Source organism: Leptosomus discolor, chromosome 1 (assembly GCF_034619465.1).
Source record: "Leptosomus discolor isolate bLepDis1 chromosome 1, bLepDis1.hap2, whole genome shotgun sequence".
In the NCBI taxonomy this organism is placed as follows: domain Eukaryota; kingdom Metazoa; phylum Chordata; class Aves; order Leptosomiformes; family Leptosomidae; genus Leptosomus; species Leptosomus discolor.
The window spans coordinates 159,757,654-159,780,925 of record NC_141391.1 but is presented as its reverse complement, the minus strand read 5'-3'; the positions used below and the strand labels follow the sequence as shown (position 1 = coordinate 159,780,925).

General features: G+C 41.9%; 1 protein-coding gene across 3 annotated transcripts in view; it reads left to right on the top strand.

Annotated features, from left to right (window-relative positions):
- The window catches only part of LARGE1 (LARGE xylosyl- and glucuronyltransferase 1), a 207,523-nt gene extending 191,451 nt beyond the window's left edge, over nucleotides 1-16,072 (top strand). For 2 of the 3 annotated variants that reach the window (XM_086468604.1, XM_086468590.1), the window contains 3 exons: nucleotides 5,973-6,119; nucleotides 11,234-11,429; nucleotides 15,875-16,072. In XM_086468604.1, coding sequence (XP_086324730.1) covers nucleotides 5,973-6,119; nucleotides 11,234-11,429; nucleotides 15,875-16,072 — 541 coding nt within the window. The remainder of the gene's footprint in view (nucleotides 1-5,972; nucleotides 6,120-11,233; nucleotides 11,430-15,874) is intronic. The other variant, XM_086468598.1, reaches the window with a different exon arrangement.
- Nucleotides 16,073-23,272: the final 7,200 nt, after the last annotated feature.

Sequence of the window (23,272 nt, the reverse complement as noted above, 5' to 3'; positions counted from 1 at the left end):
AAGTGTTCCAGTGAGGGTCTGCCTGTAGGTGATCCCTTTCAGTCCATAGGCCCGGGGTTTTGGAATTTAAAGGGAAATAAGGCTTCCAGTGTCACAAACTTATGGAGGAATTCCTTTGTTTGAGGCTTAACAGCTCAGTAAGCATCTTCTTCTCACTTCTCCCTCATGTGGAGAATTGATTGCCTTTTTCAATTTCTGCATCCATGTATGGGGCCAAATTCACTATGCAGAAGGATGGAGCCCCTCTCCTATGAAGAAATGCTGAGAGAGTTGGGGTTGTTCAGCCTGGAGAAGACTCCAAAGAGGCCTTATTGCAGCCTTAAAGGGGGCTTATGAGAAAGATGGGGGCAAACTTTTTGGCAGGGCCTGTTGCAGTAGGACAAGGGGTAATGGTTTTAAACTAAAAGAGGGTAGATTCAGACTAGATATAAGGAGGACATTTTTTACAACGAGGGTGGTGAAACACTGGAACAGGTTGTCCAGAGAGGTGGTAGATGCCCCATCCCTGGCAACGTTCAAGTTGGACGGGGCTCTGAGCATCCTGATCTAGATAAAGATGTCCCTGCTCACTGCAGGGGGGTTGGAGTAGACGGCCTTTAGAGGTCCTTCCAACCTGAACTATTCTCTGATTCTGTGGCTTTTAAGACACTGGATTTCAATAATGGAGTTTTATCGCACTGTGACAGCTTGTTTCCCACTTATTTTAGGGATATTTCTTTTTGACTTGTGCTATGAGGACTCCAAAATAATTCTGTCCCTTGCACACATTAGCTGCCTCAAGATACATTTAGAGACAGTTGTTGTTAGCTTCTCTGTTCTTTGACGTTAGTGTTGCATACTGTTAGATTTCTTCAGATCAATGCTGGACACAGTAAGGATAGCAGCTGTTGATACTGGCATGTAGTACTAGAAAAGCAACTTGTTCCTCCCTGCTGCTTCGCAGTGCACTGATGGGAGCAAGCACTGAAAGGGAGAAGAGAGGAGAGAAAACAAAATGATGTACCACAATATACTTGAGATATTACAACCATAGAAATCGTTCTCCTATGGTGATAATGTATTATAGAACTAAATGCGCAGTGATGCCACCCATTGGTGCAGTTTCAGGAAAAAATGCCCACTGAAAGCTGTTGCATCCGAGACCTTGTGTTATTCTATCAGCCTTTTCTGAGGCCCATACCACCTTAACTCTGACTGTGAGTCTCTGTTGCCTGGGAATATTGAAATTGCTAATCTGCTACTGCCAGCTCTTTAAAAAGGGATTGGATTTTTTTGCATGTGGACTAGAGGCTTTTGTTGCTTTTTCAATAATGATTTTTCTGAGCAAAATAGCAGGGAGGTGCAGTGAGATTATTGTGAATACAGATACCCTGTATCTTTCTGCATTGACTGTTTCCACTACCTCTGCAAGTAGCTGATTAGTGCTATCTATCTGAATGGCAGCAATTGTTTGTTAGAGACATACAAACATTTTCATCTTCATTTCCTCAGATAGAGCAACCATAAGCAAATAGAAATAGTGTGGTATTTCAGGAATCGCTTTGCACAGGATGAGCCAGACAAGTCCCTCTCACTGTGGGTTTGCTGATTTACATATATTGTGTATTGTGTCTCTACAGACGATATATTATCAGAACGAAAGGAATTCTGAAAAACATTTTCAATATATTTTGAAGGTGTTGTATGTGGAAGGTTAAGGCCAGTTTTGAAGGAGAAGCTGATGGTTACTTGTCCCTCTAGGTATCTGTTGCTAGCACTTAATCTTGCGCTGATCAAGCTTTTTCACAGCTGGTAAGACCATTTCAATGCTTTTAATCTCCATCAAACCCCATTTTTGTCTTACCTTACTCTTCTGTGAAGTACAAAAGGAAATAAATGTCTCATTTAAAGATTTCCTGTTTATGAAACACACACCTTCATGATCTGTGCTGAGTCAAAGTCTTTTGTCACCTTCCCTCATTAGTTACTGAGGTCATCTTGTCATTGCCGCAGAGGTAAAGGCTCTTTCTGGTTGCTACAGGTTAAGGTGTGTGGGTCATCCTTAAGGTTCTTCTAACATAAAATAACTAGACAGGCTGCTTACCTACAGTTGTCACAGCTAGCATTAAAGTTCTTTCCTGACACATTTGTGTGAAATAGGCCCTTCGCTTCCAGTGACACTTTAAGCATGAATTTGGACCCAGCATGAAATCTCTGTCTGCATGTTTTATACTTGTGCCCTGCAACATGAGTTGTGAAGTATTTCTGGTTGTTCTTCAGCATCTCAGCAAGAGAGACACTTCATGTTGTGCCCATTCTTTTTTATTTGTTGGATGCCTTATGTGGCTATGCATTCATTGCTTTTGCAGAGAGGAAGAATGTTCTAATGAATTTAACAGTGGACTGACAACTCTCCAGTTCTTACCACAAACTCTGCTCTGTTCATTGATCTCGAACTAACTTACTGAGTCCTGATGGTGGAAGCTAATTTGAATTAATCATGGACAATTTTTCTTTTTTTTTTTTTTCTTTTTTTTTTTTTTTTTCTGAATTCGGAGCTTTAGAATTAGGTTGCTAACCTTTCTGTGTCTGAGCTTCTCTATCCTCCAGAAATGGGAATATTACTATCTGCCCCATAAGGATGAGAATTCTGTGTTAATTTTTGTAAAGGACTATGGAGATGAAAAGATTTATATCAATATGCCGGAGTTCATTCAACCTGTGAGGAGACATTTGTGATTTAAGATTCGTTTCTTCCATGTTCTGCGAAAAATAGGGTTGATTAGTAGATTTATGAATTTAACCCAACCTTCACTGCGTCAGAATGACATACATCAGGTCTGAACACAAAGATGCCTGGGAAACGGTTTCCTGGACAACACTAGCAAAGAGAAGGCTCTTCATAAAATAATATATCTTTATTTTGGGGTTTGGGGAATAAAGGACAGATAAAGGAAAATGGATACTGAATCGATATTACTGAATTCGAAAAACAGCCCTCATAAGAATAGTGCAGGAATTAGACAATTTACCGAGTGCTAGTTTGCAAAACAACCAAATGTATTCCCTGCATTATATTCCACATATCTTGCAACACCACCAGTGAAAATTTTACTGTTCTGAGTATCACAGAACCAGTCAACCAGCAAGTGGCACCTCCACTCAAAACAGGAAAAAGAGTCAGCCCGCAGAAAAGGAAAAGCAGATTTGCTTCCAAAAGGAAGAAGTTAGATTTTCAGCTGGTTGTCCAAGGAGCAGACAGCCAGCCAAGTTATCAGAAGAAAGTGGAAGCTGTTTTTTTCTCTACCAAGTCCTCCCTGCCATTATCACAATTTACATGGCCTCTGTTGTCCTTTGTCACTCACGTTCAACACATGGATATCAGCACTGATTCCTTCTTCCCCTTACATTAGTCCTTTATGTCATTTAGTCCACGTCAAAGGCAGGCTGTTCTACTCAGAGATCAGTGCTGCTGGACTTCTTGACTGAGCATGTCTCAACTCCCAGCTCAGTTTCACTGAAGCCCTCCACTTTGACCTTACCAACATGTACCTCAGATGCTCACATATCTCTTGGAAATATTTCTGCAGAGATTATCCTGCTGTTTTATTTCACTTTTGAAGTACCTCCACCAGTTCTATTTGTTTGACTGTATCTACTACAAGCATCTTGTTTTCAGACCTCTCCTTGACTTACCTAACTTTTCATATTGACCTTTGACAGTGCAAGTGATTTCAGCCTCTTGTATCAGTTTGATTCCTCTGCCTTTTGGCTTTCTTCATGAAGGTACGGTCATCTCTTCTTGCCAACAGTTCTGCCATTGACACCTATATTAAATTTGCAGATGACAAGAGCAGGGATTGTGTGGAAAGGATTATTGATAGCCACATCATTTTTGTGCTTTTTTCCCATATCTTACAAAATTAGTCACATTCAACACTGATTTCAACTTGCTGTATCTGACAGTCTCTGCTGTTACCCTTGCTTGATACCTACACCTGCTTAGGTTTGTTCAGCTTCAGATTGGGAACTTTGGTGGGCAGGATTGTCTCCTACTCTTTGACAGGGCCAGGCACAGCAAGACCTTGATTTTTGCCTAGGGGCTTTTGAGCTCTCCATCGAACAAAGAGATAGTAACAGCCATAAATGGAAGCTGCTGTTTCCTTCCAGAGCCCAAAGGGTAAGCATCACTGCAAATGTTACCTGTTCCTTCAGAGAACTGAATCCCCAAAGCTGTACCGCTCAAGGCTGATAGATTGCAGAGAGTCCAGAAAGTCTGAAATATTGGATGAGAAACTATGTTAGTGTCCCCTGCTCTCAGAGAAGGTGTGAAGGGGAAGAAACGTTAAGAGCATCATAAAGACTGCATGCTGGCACTGCTTAACAATTCTGGAAGGTCATGGAGGCTGATTGTGAATTTACATGCAGATATCTTGGCCGTTAATGTTGATGAGAGAGAAGCTAGTGAAGAAAGTACAAAAAAATTATAATAAAAGGGTCTTAAAATCCTTCAGTTGAGAAAAGTTCACTGGAATGTGGTAAGGGTTCTTTTAACAATGCAAACTTTGCAGTAAGGTACTGAGAACAGATTTCTTTTTATAGAACAGGCCTATAGGGTGGTGTGAATTCTCTAAAATTCATATTTTATTAAATAGCCTGCTCTTCTTCTTTTTCTCTGATGGCAATATAAATAAATTCTAGGTATTCTGGGCCTAGAAGAGTGGTTTGTTTGGTCCTTCTGTTATTATGACAGTGATCCCAATTCCTTCATCTTATAAGGCTGTAGAGAGTTTGCTGCTTGTCAACGTTGTCCTTGATTGCTTGTTGCAGTAACATAAAAGTCGGGACAGTGAATCCTGTTAAGGGGAACTGACTTTGACAGGGCGAGAGAGGCATATTTCTTATACAAAATATGAAGATAATGAAAGGAAAATCGAGACAGAGTTATTTCTAATGACAAGCATAGGAAGATTCAGTTTGGGGATGGAAAAGTAACTTATTTTTCTTTTTCTTTGAGTTTTAGTTTGTTAGGAAAGAATAAACTGAATACCTCTGGCAGGCGGGGCTTAAGGTTGCTAAGCTTTGCTCTTCTGCGGCAGTCGTCCTAAGGGCCCTGTCTAGGGAAGGGCCCTACTGTGCAAAATGCAGTATGTGCCCACACACACACACACACACACACTCACACACCAAAACAGTCTCTGCACTGAACAACTTCCAGCAAAAGAAGGGAAAAAGCAAGGTATCTCAGTGCACCCGGTGCACAGCTCTTCTCTGCAGGAAACAGCCTCTTTGCCCTACATACAAAGCCAAGCACCAATGACCTCTGATCTCTGGGCACTACCGTGCACATGATTAACAATACTTAAAAAAATGTTGCTAATGTACAGTTTTGCTGATTTGCACCATGTCCTGTTGCAGTAGATCTGTGCCTTGCCTTGAACAAAGACCAACTATCATGGCAACAGTGTTCTTGAGGGCAAATATCTGGTCCATAGTGGTGTTAAGGTAACACTCACCTTGCAGGACACACAGAGCTCTAAAGCAGAGGTCAAAAGCATTGCACAGAGAATAGCTAGGCTGAAGTGCAACCAAACTTTACAGCTCCTCATCTTGTAAAGTCCCAATTTTTTTAGAAATGTCATCGACTAGGCAGCTCTTTCCCATATATGTAGTAGCATTCAACTATGTTTCTTTTAAAGGAGTGGTCAGTTGGCCATGCTTGGAGTTCTAGTTCAGCTCTGTGCACCCCTGGACGTGCAGGGCAGCATTAATCAGTGAAACACGCCAGCTATATTTGAACTGTGTGTTTCTCCCTGCTCTTAGAGCAGCAGATCAAAAGTACAGGAAAATATGAGGCATCTCTGGGAAAAAATATGGGCCATAGTTACATTTACAGAATCAAACTGCCCATTCTCTGCACTTTATTTTGAAAAGCCAAGTGATTTCCTCAGTTTAAATTTTTCCTGCTTTTATTTGTTGTTTCTCTTTGCCAGGAAGTCCGTCATCCAGCTAGACCTGGCTAACACCAAGAAAGCTCTGATTGTACCTGCTTTTGAGACCCTACGCTACCGCCTCTCCTTCCCTAAGTCAAAAGCAGAGCTGCTATCTATGTTGGACATGGGAACCCTCTTCACATTCAGGTAATAGAAAGTATTTTTGCTGAACCCGTGGTCATTATCTCTAAAGATTTTTTTGATGTTCTTGTGAATATTTGATTTTTCTCTCTCACTATCAGCTAGCTAGCTCCATTAAGAAACCTATTGAAATTTTTTTCCCTTTTCACAGAGAGGCAGTGAACAGAATCGTGTGTGGATATATTCCATCTGTAAGCTCAGCATTTTATCTAGTATTATAGTCCTCTACTGAAGGACTTCAGTTGTTAAATTGAATTTGTTTTATTTTCATCATTTTTTATTGCACTACAAAATCGAGCACAACCATTACACTTATGTGCGTGTAATTTGCTTTTTGTCTGCCAAATACTATCCAGATAGCTGTGTCCCTCATGTGACCAAAAATAATTTCTCTCTGCTCGTTGGTTCGCTTCCTTACTGACTTACTGGAAAAACAAATACAGGCTTGTCATGTGCTCAAGTGTGAAACAGCTGCTTAAATAGCTAGAGTTTCTCAATGCAGAGGTAAAAGTGTACTCTGACTAGAAGTTGAGAAGCGAAGAACACCTAAATTTGGAGCTCCTCTCTGAAGCAGACTCCTTTTGTGGCTGTGAACAAGTCACTTCTATTGTCTGCCAGACTCTTCGGTTTTAAAATGCAACTACCAGGGGTTAACTGTCTCTTGGGCGTGTGTGGTAAGGTCTGATTAGCAGATTTGTAAAGCATTGCAGTGATGGGAAGAGTACAATATAGCCTTATGATGTTGCACAGAGAGGGGGCTTAGGAGACCTATGTTCTCTTCTTCGCTCCACTACTGCCCTGCTGGGAGGTGGTACATGAATCATTTTGATTTCTTACATCTCTGTTCTCCATCTCTGAAATGCAGGTAACAATGTTCACCTCTCCTTTTTACGGTATTTTGAGATCTAGAGATAAAAACTGAGAAAGTTAGGTATTACCCGTGGCTGGTGGAGCTCTATCACCTCTCCCATCCTTCCCTTACTTTAGAGTTTTCCTCACACTTCTTCCATTCCCCGTACCACACACCTCTCATTGCGGCAGCCACCCTTCCCTCGTGTGGCCACATGCACATGTCATAGCAGACAGCCTCTGTGAGCCTGGAAAACCTAATTCTGACACCATCTCTACCAGTGACTGCCTTGAAATAGAAACTTGTGGTGACTGAGGGAGGGTTGCCTCTCTCTGGAAAATTACTAAAGGATATTGATAGAGCAGGTGCCTTTCAGTCTCCCATCATTCTTTAACAGTTAAAGACATACAAATTAACAAGAGATTTGTTGATAGAAAACAATTGTTTCTCCCATAATTGAAAGAAAAAAATCCTTCCAGTGGGAGAAGAACACCTTCGGGGTTTTCAGATGTTAACATTTCAACAACAAGCAAATTTTCAGCTTGGACAGAAGTGGCCTTCCACTACAGTTTTCGTCTTCAAACTATACAACATGTTGGCATGTTACATACACAGCCGGATTTGCAGATCCTTTTTCAAGTCTCACTCATGCAAGAATGTCTTCGACATCAGTGGGAGTTTTGCCAGAGCAAGGTTAAATAAGAATTGAAGGACATGCAGTCTGTAGCTGGTGTACATATTAATGTAGGACACATTTTATAAATGCTTCCGCAGTTTGCTTTGGCTCATTTCATTGCTCAAATCTATCAACAGCTACAAAGCAGCTGTGATCTGGGCTGAGAATTTCCACCTCCACCTTCAAGGTGCTTTAATAACACTGCAATTTGAGGCTGAGGGGGTGGGAGTGAGCTGGGGAGGACTGCTGTGACAGTGATTGCTGAGAGTGCCTGCAGCATCCCAGTCCCTCACACCACATGGTAGATTACAATCTTTCCCTCACTGAAATTGCTTTTGTCACCTCTTTTCCAAATGGTGACCTTTTCTACCTCTGGGCAGCTAAGAAGTACAAAATGGCTCTAAATTACATCCCCCAGTCACCACCAGGAGAAAAGGGAAGACATGTGAGCATCTGCGGCTGGCAAGGTATGCTGTGTGGAAACCCTCCGCGGCAGCGGGTTGCTCTGTGCCAGCTTGCTGGCTTTTTTTGTAGGTGCTGGCTGTGACTGTGCCTCACAAGGAAGTGCCCATTCAGTGCCTGGGTAATAGCTGATGAACCACAAATGTACTGCCAGCACAGCTTTCAGGCACAAGGGAAACCACAGCTGGTAGAAGACGCATCGTATTGAGAAAACATAACCACCAACAACTGATTAACTAATTAACTGATTGCATCCACAATCCAGCAAAATGTTTAAGCATCTGAGAACAGGACTGGGAAAGTTTCTTTCACCAAATCATGTTTCTCACTGAACTGGGAAGCTTTGAGGAACAAGGCAGGGAGAAAGAACACGCTGAGAAGAAGAATGATTTCGTTTTGCTAACTTTAGCAAAGTTTACTGTAGTTTTGAAAATTTATTTTAAATAAAAGCAACCAATAATGCAAGTAAGATGAAACATTTCATCCAAAGCGGGGGTGGGGTGAGGTGGTGTTTTCCAGTTGTTTTCCATGAACCGTGGGAAAGAAACTGATCACCGTTTTACAGAGATCGAGTGATTTGGCTTGGATTTGTCAAAATTGCCAGCACAGTGAAAAATATGTTCTTCACAATTTTCACAAAGTTCTCCTGGGAGTCAGTGAGGCCTTAAAATTCAGTGTGTTTTTATAAATCTTGAGTGAGAAGGACCTGAGCAGGAAAATTAGATTTATTCGTTTGTCCTGTGAGATGGAAGACCAGCACAGACAGTTAACCACTTCTCACAACTGCATCACCAAGAATAAAGTCTGTTGGAAATGACTCGCTATTTTATGGTAGCTTCCTCTGTTTGGACACCCTTGTAACGGTGTCTGCATGTCTTAATTTGCAGTACATTTCATACAGTGGTCAGCCATTGGCCAAGACCTAGCTCCAGCAGATTATATATATGTCTCTCCCTATATAGATATATGTAGCCCCATATATATTGTGTGTACAGCTACATATATAATCCTGAATTCTCACAAGTCTTGTTTCCAGTCTAATTATTCCTTTATAATTAGTGTGTGCACACCTCATTTAAGCATCCTGTACTCATTTTCCTTTTGGTCCTGATGTCCGCCACCCTTTTGTCTTCGTCTTTCCCTCCACTCACATCGGCCGCTCTGAAGAGACAAGTGGATTATCTCCGGTATTATTTTGTTTGGTACCGTCAGGTCTGTTCCCTCCTTTCTGCTTTGTTTTGTCTCTCCAATCTCACTTCTGTATTTTCCCTTCATTGTCTCTTCCCAATTGTTTTTCCCCACTGGTCAGCTCTCTCCACTCACAGAGATTATACTTGAGCAGCTGTAACTACTTACACTGATGTTCCCAAAAAGGGTGGAAAGAAATTGATTGTTTTTTACGGCTAGTGTCCTGTTACCCCCCTGTTTAGATCAGTGGGAGAGTGTTACTCGAACAGCAGCAGCATTTGACTGCTTCTCTGCAGGAATCTCTCAATTAACCAAAGTTTGCATGGGGCTTTGAAGATACAAATCACTTCATGTTTAGTAGTCATTATTATTATTATCATAATTAATTTCAAAATGCCAGAGGTAGGATTTTAGAAGATACAGTATCCTCCACAATCCCATATAATTTTAAACCCCACGTTGTGACTGTGTCTTTTTTCCAGCACAGATAGCTGCCCATTAGTGACAGGGTAGGTTACCCACTCGTTTCCAAAAGAGACCAAGAAAAGAGATAGGCTTTTTTGGAGATGATTCCAAAGGGCATTAAGGATTGTAAGCATCTTTGTGAATCTGACACTTGTTTCTAATAATCTCTAGAGAATTAATTCGCTGTCAGGTTTTTTAATACAGAAGGGCTTTGTTTTTCTGGAAGTGATCCAGCCTGTTTAGAGTTTAGAAATGCAGCCTTCAAAGGACCATGCGTTACTTGGGACCCCAGTGCTATCCTAATAATTCTGTCCTCCTGCACTGCCCCTGAATAAGGAGTCCGCAAAGCTGAACACCTCTCTGTTTTTCCCGTTACAAGCCGAAATACACAGTCCAAGTGAAAACTCCTGGGTTGTGATTTTACGTCCCTGTTTTTAGCAGTGGCTTGCAATGTTATGAGAATTTCTAGGGTTGAATTATTACCTCAAGGTGCTAATTCTGCAAATATTTAATGCTCAAATCCCTTCACTTTTAGCACATGAGTCATCCCTGTGAATTCAATGTACCTTACATTACAAACTGGCAGGATGTTTGTTTTGCCCCTTCTGTTACACATCTCAGAGCATTGTAATACAGATGGCCTGCTATGCCTTTGTTTCATTATTTAATCTATGAGTCTGCAGAAAGAACCTGTCTCATTGATTTTTGGAAAGGTGTGAGAAGAATAAGTGGGCGAGAGAGTCATTGACCCTGATGCTAATGGGGTGGATTCAAGCTGTGCTTGGAAGAGACCTGCTGTGACCTAAACAAGATTAACAAAGTATAAAAGGATCTTTTTCTGTAAATCACATTGATTACCTTACCGAGGATCACATGGGTACTCCCCACAATGTCGAAAGTATGGCAGAAAAACTTTATGTAATATTTTACTTATTAATTTAATTATGCACTTTGGCTTCCGCCATAGTAATAACAGTAATTATTAAAATGGAACATCCAGCCAGAGCTGCAGGTGTCACTCATACAAATTATAATATTGCATATAAAGCAGACTGGGAATGTCACTGTGGTGTGGAAATAGCTAATTTTAGGGACCTTATCTGAGCTACAGGATTTCACACTCATTTTAGATCACTGATACAGCCACTTGGTTGCTAGGAATGAGACACAGCACTTTGTAGTGCAGATGAACTGTCTGTGTACTTTGTAATTGTTTCTCCCATTAGCATTAGGTAGTGTTTTCACGCTATCCTTCACCAAGTAGATGTGTTTCAGCATTGAGCAGATAGAGGCTCTGGGAAGCGTGCTGGAAATAGTCCTAGAAATTGCCTCCGATATGTGCTGAAAATGATGATGTGAACTGTAAGCTAATGTCCTTATTTTTGAGCATTTCATCTAACAAGTAACATTTTGTTGCCTCGCCAAGATGCGTTCTATCTAATTGCCTCCCCACGTCCGTGCCATTTATGTCTGTTTAAGGTATCACGTCTGGACGAAAGGGCATGCGCCAACGAACTTTGCCAAGTGGCGAACAGCCACCACCCCCTACCGCGTTGAGTGGGAAGCAGACTTTGAGCCATACGTTGTTGTGAGGAAGGACTGCCCGGAGTATGACAGGCGGTTTGTTGGATTTGGCTGGAACAAAGTAGCTCACATCATGGAATTGGATGCACAGGTGAGGAGAAGATGCTTGCGTATCTCACCCAGGGCTGGGCAGCAGGGTTGTTAAAATGAAATCTGTGTTCTGTAGAAAGGCTTCATGCTTTGCATCACCAAACTGCTCATCTGGCCTTACTGAGCTCCTTAATGAGTGCTTCTTGAGTTGGGAACACTGGGTTTAGTCCTTGTCAAGCATTAAAAGAAGAACTGAGTCTGAGTTAGTTTATCAGTGCTGAGAAAGTTGTTTCGCAGTGGCACAATCCCTCCAGCTCCCACCTCCTGCCCAACGGTGTGCATCACAGCAGTGCCAATCTCGTCACCTACTAGGGGATCTATAGACCTAGCTGGAAGTTTTTCAGTTAAACAGAGCTTGGTGAGTCCCAAATGCTAATTTAAAATTCAAAAAGCGATCTTAAATTAAATCCAAGGCAAGCATCTTCAATTTCTGGCCTGGATTTACGGGATTACAGCACATCTCTGCAAAGCCAAGAACTTTACATTTCCAAGGTCTCTGGCTGTGGAGCAGACTCCAGGGGATCCAGGTACTTGATCCTTGGGCTATCTGCCTCTTGGATCTGTGAGTTGGAATGGAGCTGCTGGGCAGAATATATAGGAATAAGGATGCAGAGAAAGCTTGAGAGTCCCAGACTGGCACTAGAGCTCTCAGAGCTGCCAAGGTCCCTGCCACTGACCTAGATCTTAGAGGCTGGCAGTGACTGTGGCTCCATGGGAGCCCAGTGCCGCTGCTCACTGAAATGGCAGGGTTTGCATCTCCCTGCTGTTCTTGGATGTGAAGCTAACCACTGTGCTAATCAGCAGGGTCTGGGTCATGGTATTTCTTTTTACTTTGAGTTTGTTGGGGTTTTTTTAGTTTGGTTTCAGTCCCAGTTTTTGAAGTAGTAGCATTTCATGCTAACCAAAAACATGCTTTTTGGCCATCTGTATCCTCCTATGCGAGCTGCTGCTATGGATCTGGGATATAGCTGATCCTTCTCTACTCAACTCTTACCAGTTTATATGAAGCAGAGCAGCACAAAGCTTGCAGGAAGTTAGGGAGATTGTGTCTCTGAGGTGTGGGCTACAGTGTATTTGTGTGCAGGCATGTATGTGGGAAAGATATTTTCTACTTCTGCTTACAAAACCATACGGTCACCTTGGGCTGGCAGCCACTTGCCTTCTGTTTGCAGAAGGGCATTCCCCACAGCTTTGTACCTACTTATGTTGAGAAAAAATATTGCAGACGAGAAAAAAAACTGTCCCGTATATTATCGTTAATAATAATACTTGGCGTTGCTATAGCACTTTAATTTTCCAGTGCACTTCCCAAACACTGATCAATTAAACATCAGTTGTGGAGAGTGCCATGAATCACAGAATGGTAGGAGTTGGAAGGGACCTCTGGAGATCACCTAGTCCAACCCTTCTGCTAAACCAGGTTCACCTAGAGCAGATCACACAGGACTGCATCCAGGCGGGTTTTGAATATCTCCAGAGAAGGAGACTCCACAACCTCCCTGAGCAGCCTGTTCCAGTGCTCTGTCACCCTCAGAGTAAAGCAGTTTTTCCTCATGATTTATTATTTATTAGTCTGGGTAACAAGGCTTATGTTCCCACTCATCTAGTGCTCACGATTTAACTCTTCTGTTCAGAGGCGTTTGCCCAGCATACAGATTCACACATGGTAAATTGGAACATTTTTCAAAGTTGATCATAGCGCAGGGATTTTAAATGGGTTGGAACTAACTCTAGGGAATTGTTTTTCTCACTCTTCCAGCCTTAAAAACATTCTCACATTGAAAAGAAGTTTTCATCTGCAGAAACATGGATATTGGCCTGTTCTCCCAGAAAATCAGCCTAGGGGGGACGTGGGATCACACTGCTACATCCCACTATGGTGTTCCTCAGCTTCGGGGTGTCCACAGATCAGGTTGCTGCCAGCTGCTTGGCTGGCTTCATTATCAGCTGGCAGAGCAGCTTCTCAATTGAATTATTTCACTGCTTCTCACAACTGCAGCATCTGTCAAGAAAACCATTTCAGACTCCTTACCAAGGGCCTGTGCCACTACCGTCCTTCAGAGCAAGCACACAGCGTGGAGATAATCGTCATTATTATTCTGGGGCCACACAGATGTCCACTGATCTGAATGCTGTACAAATACATAGATAATAACAGTCTCCATCTAAAGAATTTATAACTTGTGAGTTAGGGACAGAGGTCCCTGCAAGTGTATTGCATTTTCAATAGACGTTTCCTTATAGTAGAGACAGGCCATTAGGAAACCTTTCCCTGCTCTTCCAGTGACTGTGCAACTAGACTGTGAGCAATCCTTTTTCCAGGACCCCAGCCCAGCATGTTTCAAAGGGGCTTATCAGCAGCAGAGCGGTAAGATTTTGGAAGGCTTTACGTGCCTGAAGGCCTTTCAAAGGGATGGGAGCACCGCGGTGCTGAGCAGTTTACACTGCATATAGATGGTCCCTGACCTGCAGGATTACAGATTTGAGATGCAAACAGAGAACAAAGAAAAGATTGTGTGTGGGGGAAATGTATCTTTCTCTGCAGCTTCAACCTTTAGTTTTAAGGTCCCGTAGAGACATAGTTTGTAGTTTATCCGCTCTCCTCACTCCATCATGCCAGCCTTTGTTTTTGCATTTGGTTCCCAATTAGTGTTAAGTATCTTTCAGCTAAATGAGTTCTGCCTGTGAGCATCGGATTATTTTGCTCTTGCTGTACATTCGTCACTCCAAAGAGAAGCTCAGAGGGGCCCATTCCCATGTATGACAGCATTGTAATTTGGCACGGAGATTTACCACTTTAGCGCTGTCTGGCAGGGAACAGGCATTCCCATAATGAGAAGGGAGCAACCATACAGCTGCATCTGCACCTACCTGTCCAACACATGCTACAGTTTCATAGGTGTCTCTGGGACAGCACTGCAGCCATAGCTACACGTTGGGCTGACCAGTACCACTGAGAGAGTTGGGAAATGGATCCGTATTGCATTCTGGTCACACCTTCCCATTTTGTTAGGGCTTCATCTTGGGCTGTGTTGCTCAAACACTTGGGTTTTGGTAGCATCGTAACCCAGCAGGTTTCAGTCGTTTGCAGGATGATCATATTTTGTTAGGCGAGGGAAGATTTAGAAGTGAAACACTCATGTTCATGAGCACAAGTGTGTTCTCTGCCCTAAATCTCTTTCCCTAACAAAATGGATTTGGAATACTCTGCCTCTGTGCTGCAGATACTCTGTGCCTCTGCACAGACTCCTGAATCTACAGGTGACTTGATCACTGGAGTTTGTGAACCAGCAGAAGTTGCGTATTTTTTCTTTTAAAACCAGCATGCTCTATGGCTGCACTGTCTTCTGCAGAGATGGTTAGAGTCACTACAGCAACAGTGGTAAATAGAAACTGTGAGAGGACAATAGGAAATTTGCCTGTGGAGTCTTCAAAGTTTCTTTGTCATTTGCATCCTATACGAGTCATATTTTTTGAAATTTCATGTGAAAAAAGAAGTAATGTCCTAGTAGTTAGGGTGCTTCACTTGGCTACAGAATACTGAGGTTCACATCCCTTTCTGCCCAGTTCCTTGCAGGAGCAGATATCTGTTTCTTGCACATCCTACACTAGTGACCTTCCAGTTTGTCTAAGAATCAGCCTTTGTCTAGCTTTGCTCTAATGATCATATATTTAATTATAAAAATAAACAAATCTGGCAGGAATAATTGAGACTTAAATGAACCATAATTTTTTAACAACAAAAAAATTATCAAATAACTTGGTCAGGTATAAGTAAAGAGAATGAGTGAAGTAGTTTTACAGGACAGGGGGAATTAGCACAGTATCTCATACTTTGTGAAGGAGAACTTAATTTGCGTAAAACCTTCTCAAAGCATATGGAATTAGCAGGTCCATTTTCACACATCGCCTATAAAAGATACCATATTCTTCCCTCATTTCAGGTTATAAATAGTTTTGGACAGTTTTGTCGCTGTAAGTATCTTGGTATGCAGGCAAAGCAACGTATGTCGTGCAATGTGTGCCTTTGTAAATATAGCTTATTCCAGCATCCCAGGCAAGATAAATTGTAGGGGCAAAATCATGCTTTTGCGTGGACACGTGAGACTCGTGCTAGGTGCAGTCACAGCTTGCTTGGTTGCAAGCACACTACTGCAAAATCTGTGCTGCAGATATGGCTTCAGACATGCCTTTTGTACTCTTGCCCCATCATTTGTCTTACATAGAGTAAAACATTTTAAAAGGGAAGTCGATCTTTCATGAAACCAGGAAAAAGCAACTTTAAAGAAAAGGGTTATTGGGCATATCTGTGCGGGTTTGTTGTTTCTGAGACTGACACTGCACCATCACATGATGGAGGATGTTTGATTGTGGAGACATGGGAGGGAGAGATGCATTGCAAGAGGGCTCGGGAACACCCTCACAGCCGGTGTCTTTCTCCCTCAGGAGTACGAGTTCACGGTGCTGCCCAACGCCTACATGATCCACATGCCGCACGCCCCCAGCTTCGACATCACCAAGTTTCGCTCCAACAAGCAATACCGCATCTGTCTCAAGACCCTGAAGGAGGAGTTCCAGCAGGATATGTCGCGCCATTATGGCTTTGCAGCCCTCAAATATCTCACGGCAGAGAACAACAGCTAGCACAACAGAGCCCGTGTGCAGGAAACAGGGACACTGGAGGGAGGAGCCACTCAACGTTTGGGGCCTAGTCTTCAAACTTCGAACTGAGAAATACTTTCTGTTTTTATATCATACTCTGCAGTTCTAACAGTAGAAATTTGAAGTGACATGTCTTCGGACTATGCTCATTCGTCCCTTCCCCGACTACCCCAGGCCTTTCAGCTTTAGCATTCGTGAGGTGTCAGCGAGAGGGGCCGGCCACGCGCCCGCCATGCTGCCGGAGGTGGGGACTGGGCAGGGGCTGGGGACGCACTCTGCTCTCTTAAGTGCAGAGCAAAGACAGACCTTCAGAATATAGGATTTCATGATGCTATTTAATAATTTGACATGCTTTTTATCTGTAAAGGAAGATCTTCGGGTCGCTGTCCTGTGAATTTCAAATCTGCACTACTCTAAAAGGGAACTTTCACCTGTGAACTTTCACAGGGGCCCTGTTAACATGGATGACCTTGTTAATGCAGGATGAGCCAAAGGTCTGAATTAGCCTTGAAAACGAAGGGGACGCTTATACAATACTGCACTCCAGAGAAGGTGTGTTACTGGTTTAGGTGTATACATGATATGAGTTGGTCTTTTATTCTCAAATTAGTTGTTTTATCAGGAAAATCCCCTATATCCCACCCTGCCTTTTCCCCAGTCCTAAATGTTGCTCCTTTCCTTGCCAAGGAAGCATCTCCCTTGTGTTTCTTTCCCATCTTCAGTTCTGGTGGTCCAGTAAAGAAGATCAGTAGCTCTGCCAGAAAGTAAACAAAACTTGTCAGTGTAAGATCTGTTTTCACCAGAGTAACTTGTTTGTGTCTGTCTCGTAAAATAAAGGGCCTGGCTGTAACTTTATCTTTTATAGGCAAGAATTGGATTTTGCCTATAAGGCACATTATGGGGGGGGGAATGTTGATTTGTAGGCTTATTTCAGTGCGTGCTCGTCCGTGAAGACATTGGGTCTTGGGCTTTAAGTGGACTTCTTTGCTGAACAGGGAATATAAACATGGCAAATAGTAGCCTTGGTGCTCTCCTGCTGCCTGCTGCAAGGTCTCAGAACTACTTCGTTAAAGGAGTTTATAATTAAAAGGAGCAGAACTGTTAGGAATAAACTCCCCATTCGAGGGGGAGAAAAGAATGTGTTGGAAATCTGAGTGTGAGTGTTTGCTTGAATGTGGGCTGGTCAAGTTCACAACTTCAGTACACACAGGAGTATGCTGGAGGGCGGACAGGAAACCTAACAAGCAAAATGCAGAAAACAAGACACTGGACTTTATACCATTTTCTTTATTCTTCAGTATTAATGTTGTGTTTACATGGGATGAAGAGATGAGGTTTAATGCACTACCCCTTGCAGGGCTATTTGTAATTTCTGTTGCTATGTTAATAGAGAAAGCAGAAACAACTCAGTGAGAAATGCGTCTGTCTCCCTCCCCAGAACCCCATAAAACCACACTTCCTGATACCACTGCCTGAGTTGGGAAATGGATCCACATTGAGTTCTGCTCACTTTTTTTCCATTTTGTTTTTCAGCCACTGGACCTTCTACTTCCCTCCCCACCTCATCCCTCTAGAGCTTGATTTTATTTCTAACCTGACATTTTGTGAGAGCTTTCTGTTACGGTGGAAACCATGCGGTTAAACCAGACATTTAAACTACAAATATCAGTTCATCATACTGTGTATATGTAAGAAAAGCCAAAAAAGGCAACATCTTTGACAAGAAATAAAAAAGGGCGGGAGGCTATGTGTAATTTTCACTTTTTCCCTTGGGAATGATGGCTGCATAAGAATACATCACTGCATAATTTTCCAAAGTGCTTTTCTTCTGTTCTTAATGGCTTTATGTAAAGATTTACATAAAAAGCTGGGAAGAGCTGGGAAGAAGTGAAATGAGTGCTCAGTCCTGGCTAAGATATATTCTTTTAAAAAACCCAAAATCTTAACTCCCCAAGTCCCATATTACTCACCATTAAGGGCCCAGGTCACTGTGCATATCGAGAATGAGAAGAACCCTGCAGCACAGAGTCCTGTTGATTAGCTAGCGTGCAGAAAGAGTGATCCTAAGAGAGGCTAAGACTGGTTGTACATAAAATCTTTAGTCAGAACTTCAGTGTGGCCACCATTATGTTTCATATATATTAAAAATTTTCATTTCCTGATGTACGTTTCTCCTTGACTTAACAGTGTTGCCCGAGGATGGACTGGGTTGCCCTGCAGCAGCATAACCTGTAGCATAGACATGTACGTTGTTTGGATGTGCCATTATCAACACAAACATTATTGTCTCCTGGGTGGTCATGAGATGTGGATGGGGGAGCAGGGAGGTAATCATTTGCTACTTGCCTGTCTGTACAGTGAGTCATGGGACCTCCTGGGTAGGCTGAGTAGGCTTAGGTGTGCTGGCTGGTGTAACCAGCTCAAAGATTGGTAGTAGGTTCAAAGAGCCCCTTTTTTTCCTTATAGACACTGTACTGACTTGTATCTGCCATGTAATATTTGTCTGTGTGCTTCATAATTTGGGAGGTGTGGGGCTTGGGTTTTTTGAACACATTTCAGCCAATTTTCATGATAGCAAATTAGGATTACAATTCTGTATGTAACTGCCAGAGCTCCTCCAATACCGTGAAAAAAGCACCACCGACAACAACAAAAATCCCCAACTCAGTTATAACAGTGACTGTCTTCCAGTCCTCTGCTGTAGTAGGTATTTGCTAGCAACTTTGTTACTTAATTCTCATTTTTCTCCTGAAATCTTCAAGAAATATTAGATAAACCTGGTGACTTAATGCCTTTGATTTATTGATTTGTTCCACCAACTTCTCTCTTGAGTCTTCAGTCTATGACCTCTCCTTATCTTTGATATTTGGAAAGTGTGAGTGTCTCATTTAGATACCACTCCAGCACCCTCTGTGGTGAAGACTGATGCAAATAAATCATTTAGATTCTTGGCAATGTCCTTATTGTCTTTAATTGTTTCTTCTACTTATCGTTTGGGGTGGCCTACCAGTTATCTCTGGTTTTCTACTTTTGGTGTACTGAGCGAATGTGTATTTTCAGTTTTAACTTCCTACTAGTTGCTCTTCAAGTTCCCTCTTGGCTTGCTCAAACTCCATCTTAACTATTACAAACCTTCCTTTCAGTTTTACATAGTTTTGATTTCCATTCTCTGAAGGTTTCCTATTTGGCCTGAATAACTTCTAAAATTTCCAGTTCAGTCGTACCAGCATTTCCTTGTCCTTGTCTTCCATTTATCTAAGGGGATACCATACTCCGTGGCTATTTATAAGCCCTTTCCATTTTTAATCTGAGGATTTAATTTTTTCTTGTTATTTAGGGCCACTGATTCTTTCTTTAAAAGGAAATAGGGGGGTTGTTTTTGAATTTTTGTATCAAATATCACCTTACTGGGTTTTGAGGGTTTGTATTTTCCTCTTTAACCTTCCTAAATGCTAACCTTTTCCTAGTCAAAGGATCAGAAATAAAATCTTACAAAATTCTTTTGTTCTTCTAATTTGGGCTCTTGTCTTGACACATTTTGTTCTGTCTGTCCGTTTTCCCCCTCCACTCCAAAACATTGACACGTATAAGTCACCGCAAACTTTTCAATCTGAGATCCTAAACTGTGTATTTCCCAGCACCTTCTGACATCCCACCACTTTTCAGACATAATTATTATTCCAAATAATAATGTGCAGGCTGGCACCGAATACTCCTATTTTTGTTTTCATGCTTCTCCCTTTGACGTAACAGGCTTTGCAAATTTAAGTTTCGGGAAAAGCACTTGCCTTTATTTAATGCCTTATTCTAACCCTCTAATACATTTCAATGGTTCCTCTCTGTTGTCACAGTATACACTTTCAAATGTTTATCCGTAGTTTCCATGCTATCATTTTCTGGCTAAGGGTCATCTACCATTTGCCTACCTGGCAGACCTAGTAAATGTCTTTGCTTATCCTGAATAGTGCTTAGTGTCTATCAGATTTTTTTCCAAGTACTACTTTTAGTAATTCCTTCCAGCCTTGCTATTTTCCTGTGCGAGCAATCTGGTTCCACTTCATAATTTGCAATTTTTTTGTATTTGTAGTCATCATCTTGGACTCTGTGACATAAAGGAATTAGCAGCTGTACCTGCAGTTCCATCGGTTTTGTTAGGCTGAATATCACATATGCTCACACTATTCCTAAAGTACTGATTTTTTACCTGGTAGGCTTCATGTGGTTTGTATGTAAATCATAATCTGCATTTTCTTTTTACTGGAACAAGCAGAGGCACTTTGTAGTTGTATTTGCAGTAGCTGTTGCAGCAGAGTAGACCCTGTGTTAGAGGGAAAAGCACAAAAACCTTGTCAGAATCGCAGCTCCTGTTTCTCTCTGTAGGGGAGAATAAGGCCCTAGCACAGGTGAACAGGTTTATAAATGCCCTGCACATAACACATTGCACGTTATTTTCTGGTAGGTATAATCGTACATTGTCCAATTAAATATGAAAAATACATTTTTAATGTTCTCATTTTTACATGCAATTCTGTCCAGAAGATAATGCATTTCATTCTATGTCTTGCCAGTTTCCCCCAGCCTGCCTAATAGCCCCATCTGTTTTTGGCTGAGAAAGATTAATGACTAGCAGCACTGGAAGTCCTGGCAAATCAGCAGAGATATTACTCTTAGGCATTGCACAGGACATTCATTCCTACTCTGCCAGATACTGTATGGGTGTTCCTCAGGTTTCAGTGCAGCAACAGGAGAACACAGCAATCTCAGCAAGTGGGGTGAGCATCATTGTTTATGAACTTCAACAAGGTCTAATTCAATAGATGGTGGGAGTGCTAAAAAAATAATGTATCATTGTTAGCTCAAAAAATATTTCAGTTTTAGGAAAAGAAAGCAGCTAAGTTTCTGCAACTAAAGTAAGTGACACTGGAACAAATAAGTCACTAGTAGACAATGACAGCAAATAACCTTGTATTTTCACTGCAGTATTGAAAAATGCAGAAGCATGGATAGCTAAATGAAGTAATTTTTACAGCAGTGATTCATAATGTATATTTAGAAGGTGTGTTTACATCCAAACACTTAGGTGAATTGGGGATTGTTTGAAGCTTGTTTCTTTGGTTCACAATATAAAATTAAGTTTGGAAAAGCTGCTGGCTGTGAACAGCAAATTATGGCTCAGGAAATGCTTACAAACCTGGATTTAGAAATACCTTGCTTTTATATGAATTTGTTTTCGTCAGTAGTTGCACTTTCCCAAAACAAGACGCAAAGTCCTTGAGAATTTCAAAAGGAGCTATGTACGTGTCAGTTGGCTGGAACATTTTCCTCTTAGGATTACTTGGGATTTGGGGTTTGTTTGCTCTGCAGAATGGAATTGTTATGATCAGTTGAAAAAATAATCTGGGAATTAGAAAGCCAGCCAAATATTTATTCGTGTGATGGATCATATGAATGTGTTTGTCCAGACGTGTTAATGGGTACTGCAATGGAAGTGTTAGCTCATTGAGGGTGTCAGGATGTGAAAGGTGTGAAACCCAAGCTAAGAGCTCATCTTTTCAGTCATTCTGTGCTATTGTTTCCCCTCATAGAATGAGAACAGCTTCCCATCTCCCAGCTAATTACTGTTTCTGTAGTGTTAAAATGTCCTAAACCTTTGCAACATGGAATCATGAGAAGTCACCGTGCAGGTGACAAAGGCTGCGTTTGAGCTCCGTGGTCCATTGCCATGAGATAGAAGATTTCAGTCCAAAAGAAATAGTTCTGACCTGGGAGTAATTCTCTAATCAGGCATATAGGCACCACTCTCACCAAATACTTTCAAGAAAAGGTCCCCAGACACATGAGGCCAAGTAATTCAAGCCAAGCTAAGCCTGTTCCTCATTATTATAGCAACATAATTCTCAGACAATGGTTGTGTGAATTTTCCGCACTAACTATTGTATCACTGCTAAGGCTGCAAAATCAGTCACAAGAAAGTTAGAGGATCTGAAATTTCGAGTTGCTGGTGGAGCTGGTGATTTGCCTATACAACTTCTTTCTGTCCCCTGGCACATGTGTAATAGGACATAGTCTCTGCACAATCGTTTGCAGGGTCTTTCTTTAGAGGAGGACTCTTTCATTCTGTGCACAGAGTGGACGGTACTCAGGAAATGAAGTAGCTGGGTGATACTTCTTCTTACTTTTGCTTTCGTTGAGCTTTTCATATGATAGCTGCCTTGATTCTGAGCAAGCCAGACTCTTTTTTTGACTTTTTTTTTTTCCAAAGGGTACGTTTAAACTGTGATTTAAGAAAATCAATTACCCCCATGCTCTCAGGCTTTCTGAGCAGAATGCCTGCAGTTAGGTTCTATAGGCTTTTCTTGTGTGGAGGGATCCTATGGAGCTGATGGAAATTACACACTCGGAGGCCTTGTAGCACTCACCCCTGACCTATGAATGATAACAGCTGAACATGCAAGAGTGATCAATCCCAGCTCTGTCCAAGTATGTCTGCTCCATCTCTGGGAGCACTCTAAAAACTATTGGCAGTCTGTCAGGTAAGCAGTGAAAAGATGGAGTAAATAATTGGGGGGGGTGGGGCATGAGGGGTTTGATTTAAGTAGCCAAATTCCAGAGGAATGAGGAAGGCATTCTGAGATCCCTCAAAAAATCTGCTCGTAGGATCTATGCGTTGGACTAAGTTCATTCTAGATCTGTGATATTTCTTATCCAACACTGGCCAATGTGACCCCCCCTGTCGTAAATTCTATGGGTTGTAAAATTCATGAAAGTCGGCACTGAGATTAAACCATTCTCAGCCCAAAGGTGTTTAATTTGTTTCAGTTCTTTGGATTCCTACATTGCCTCTGGTCGTAAGATAAAGAAAAAGTAAAAAAGATAATAGCGGCTTGGTAACAGTAGGAATCTGATTAGGCAGCCTTGTTTAAATTGTCAGCACTGAGGTCAATGGTTGGGGCAAAGCTGGAGTTAGCGAGGTTCATAGAATTTCTTCTTTTGATCTGCCTGTGGATCTATTGTTCCAGCAGTGCTCTCCAGCAATGCTATAAGGAAAGGAAAAGCTATCCAATGCTGATTGATCCATGAACTCTTCATCCAGTCGGAACTAACCAGCAGCAGCAGGAAGGAAGCCGCACTGCTGTCTGCTTTGAGGTTTTTTAGATGGCAATAGTGAGTTCAGTATGAAAT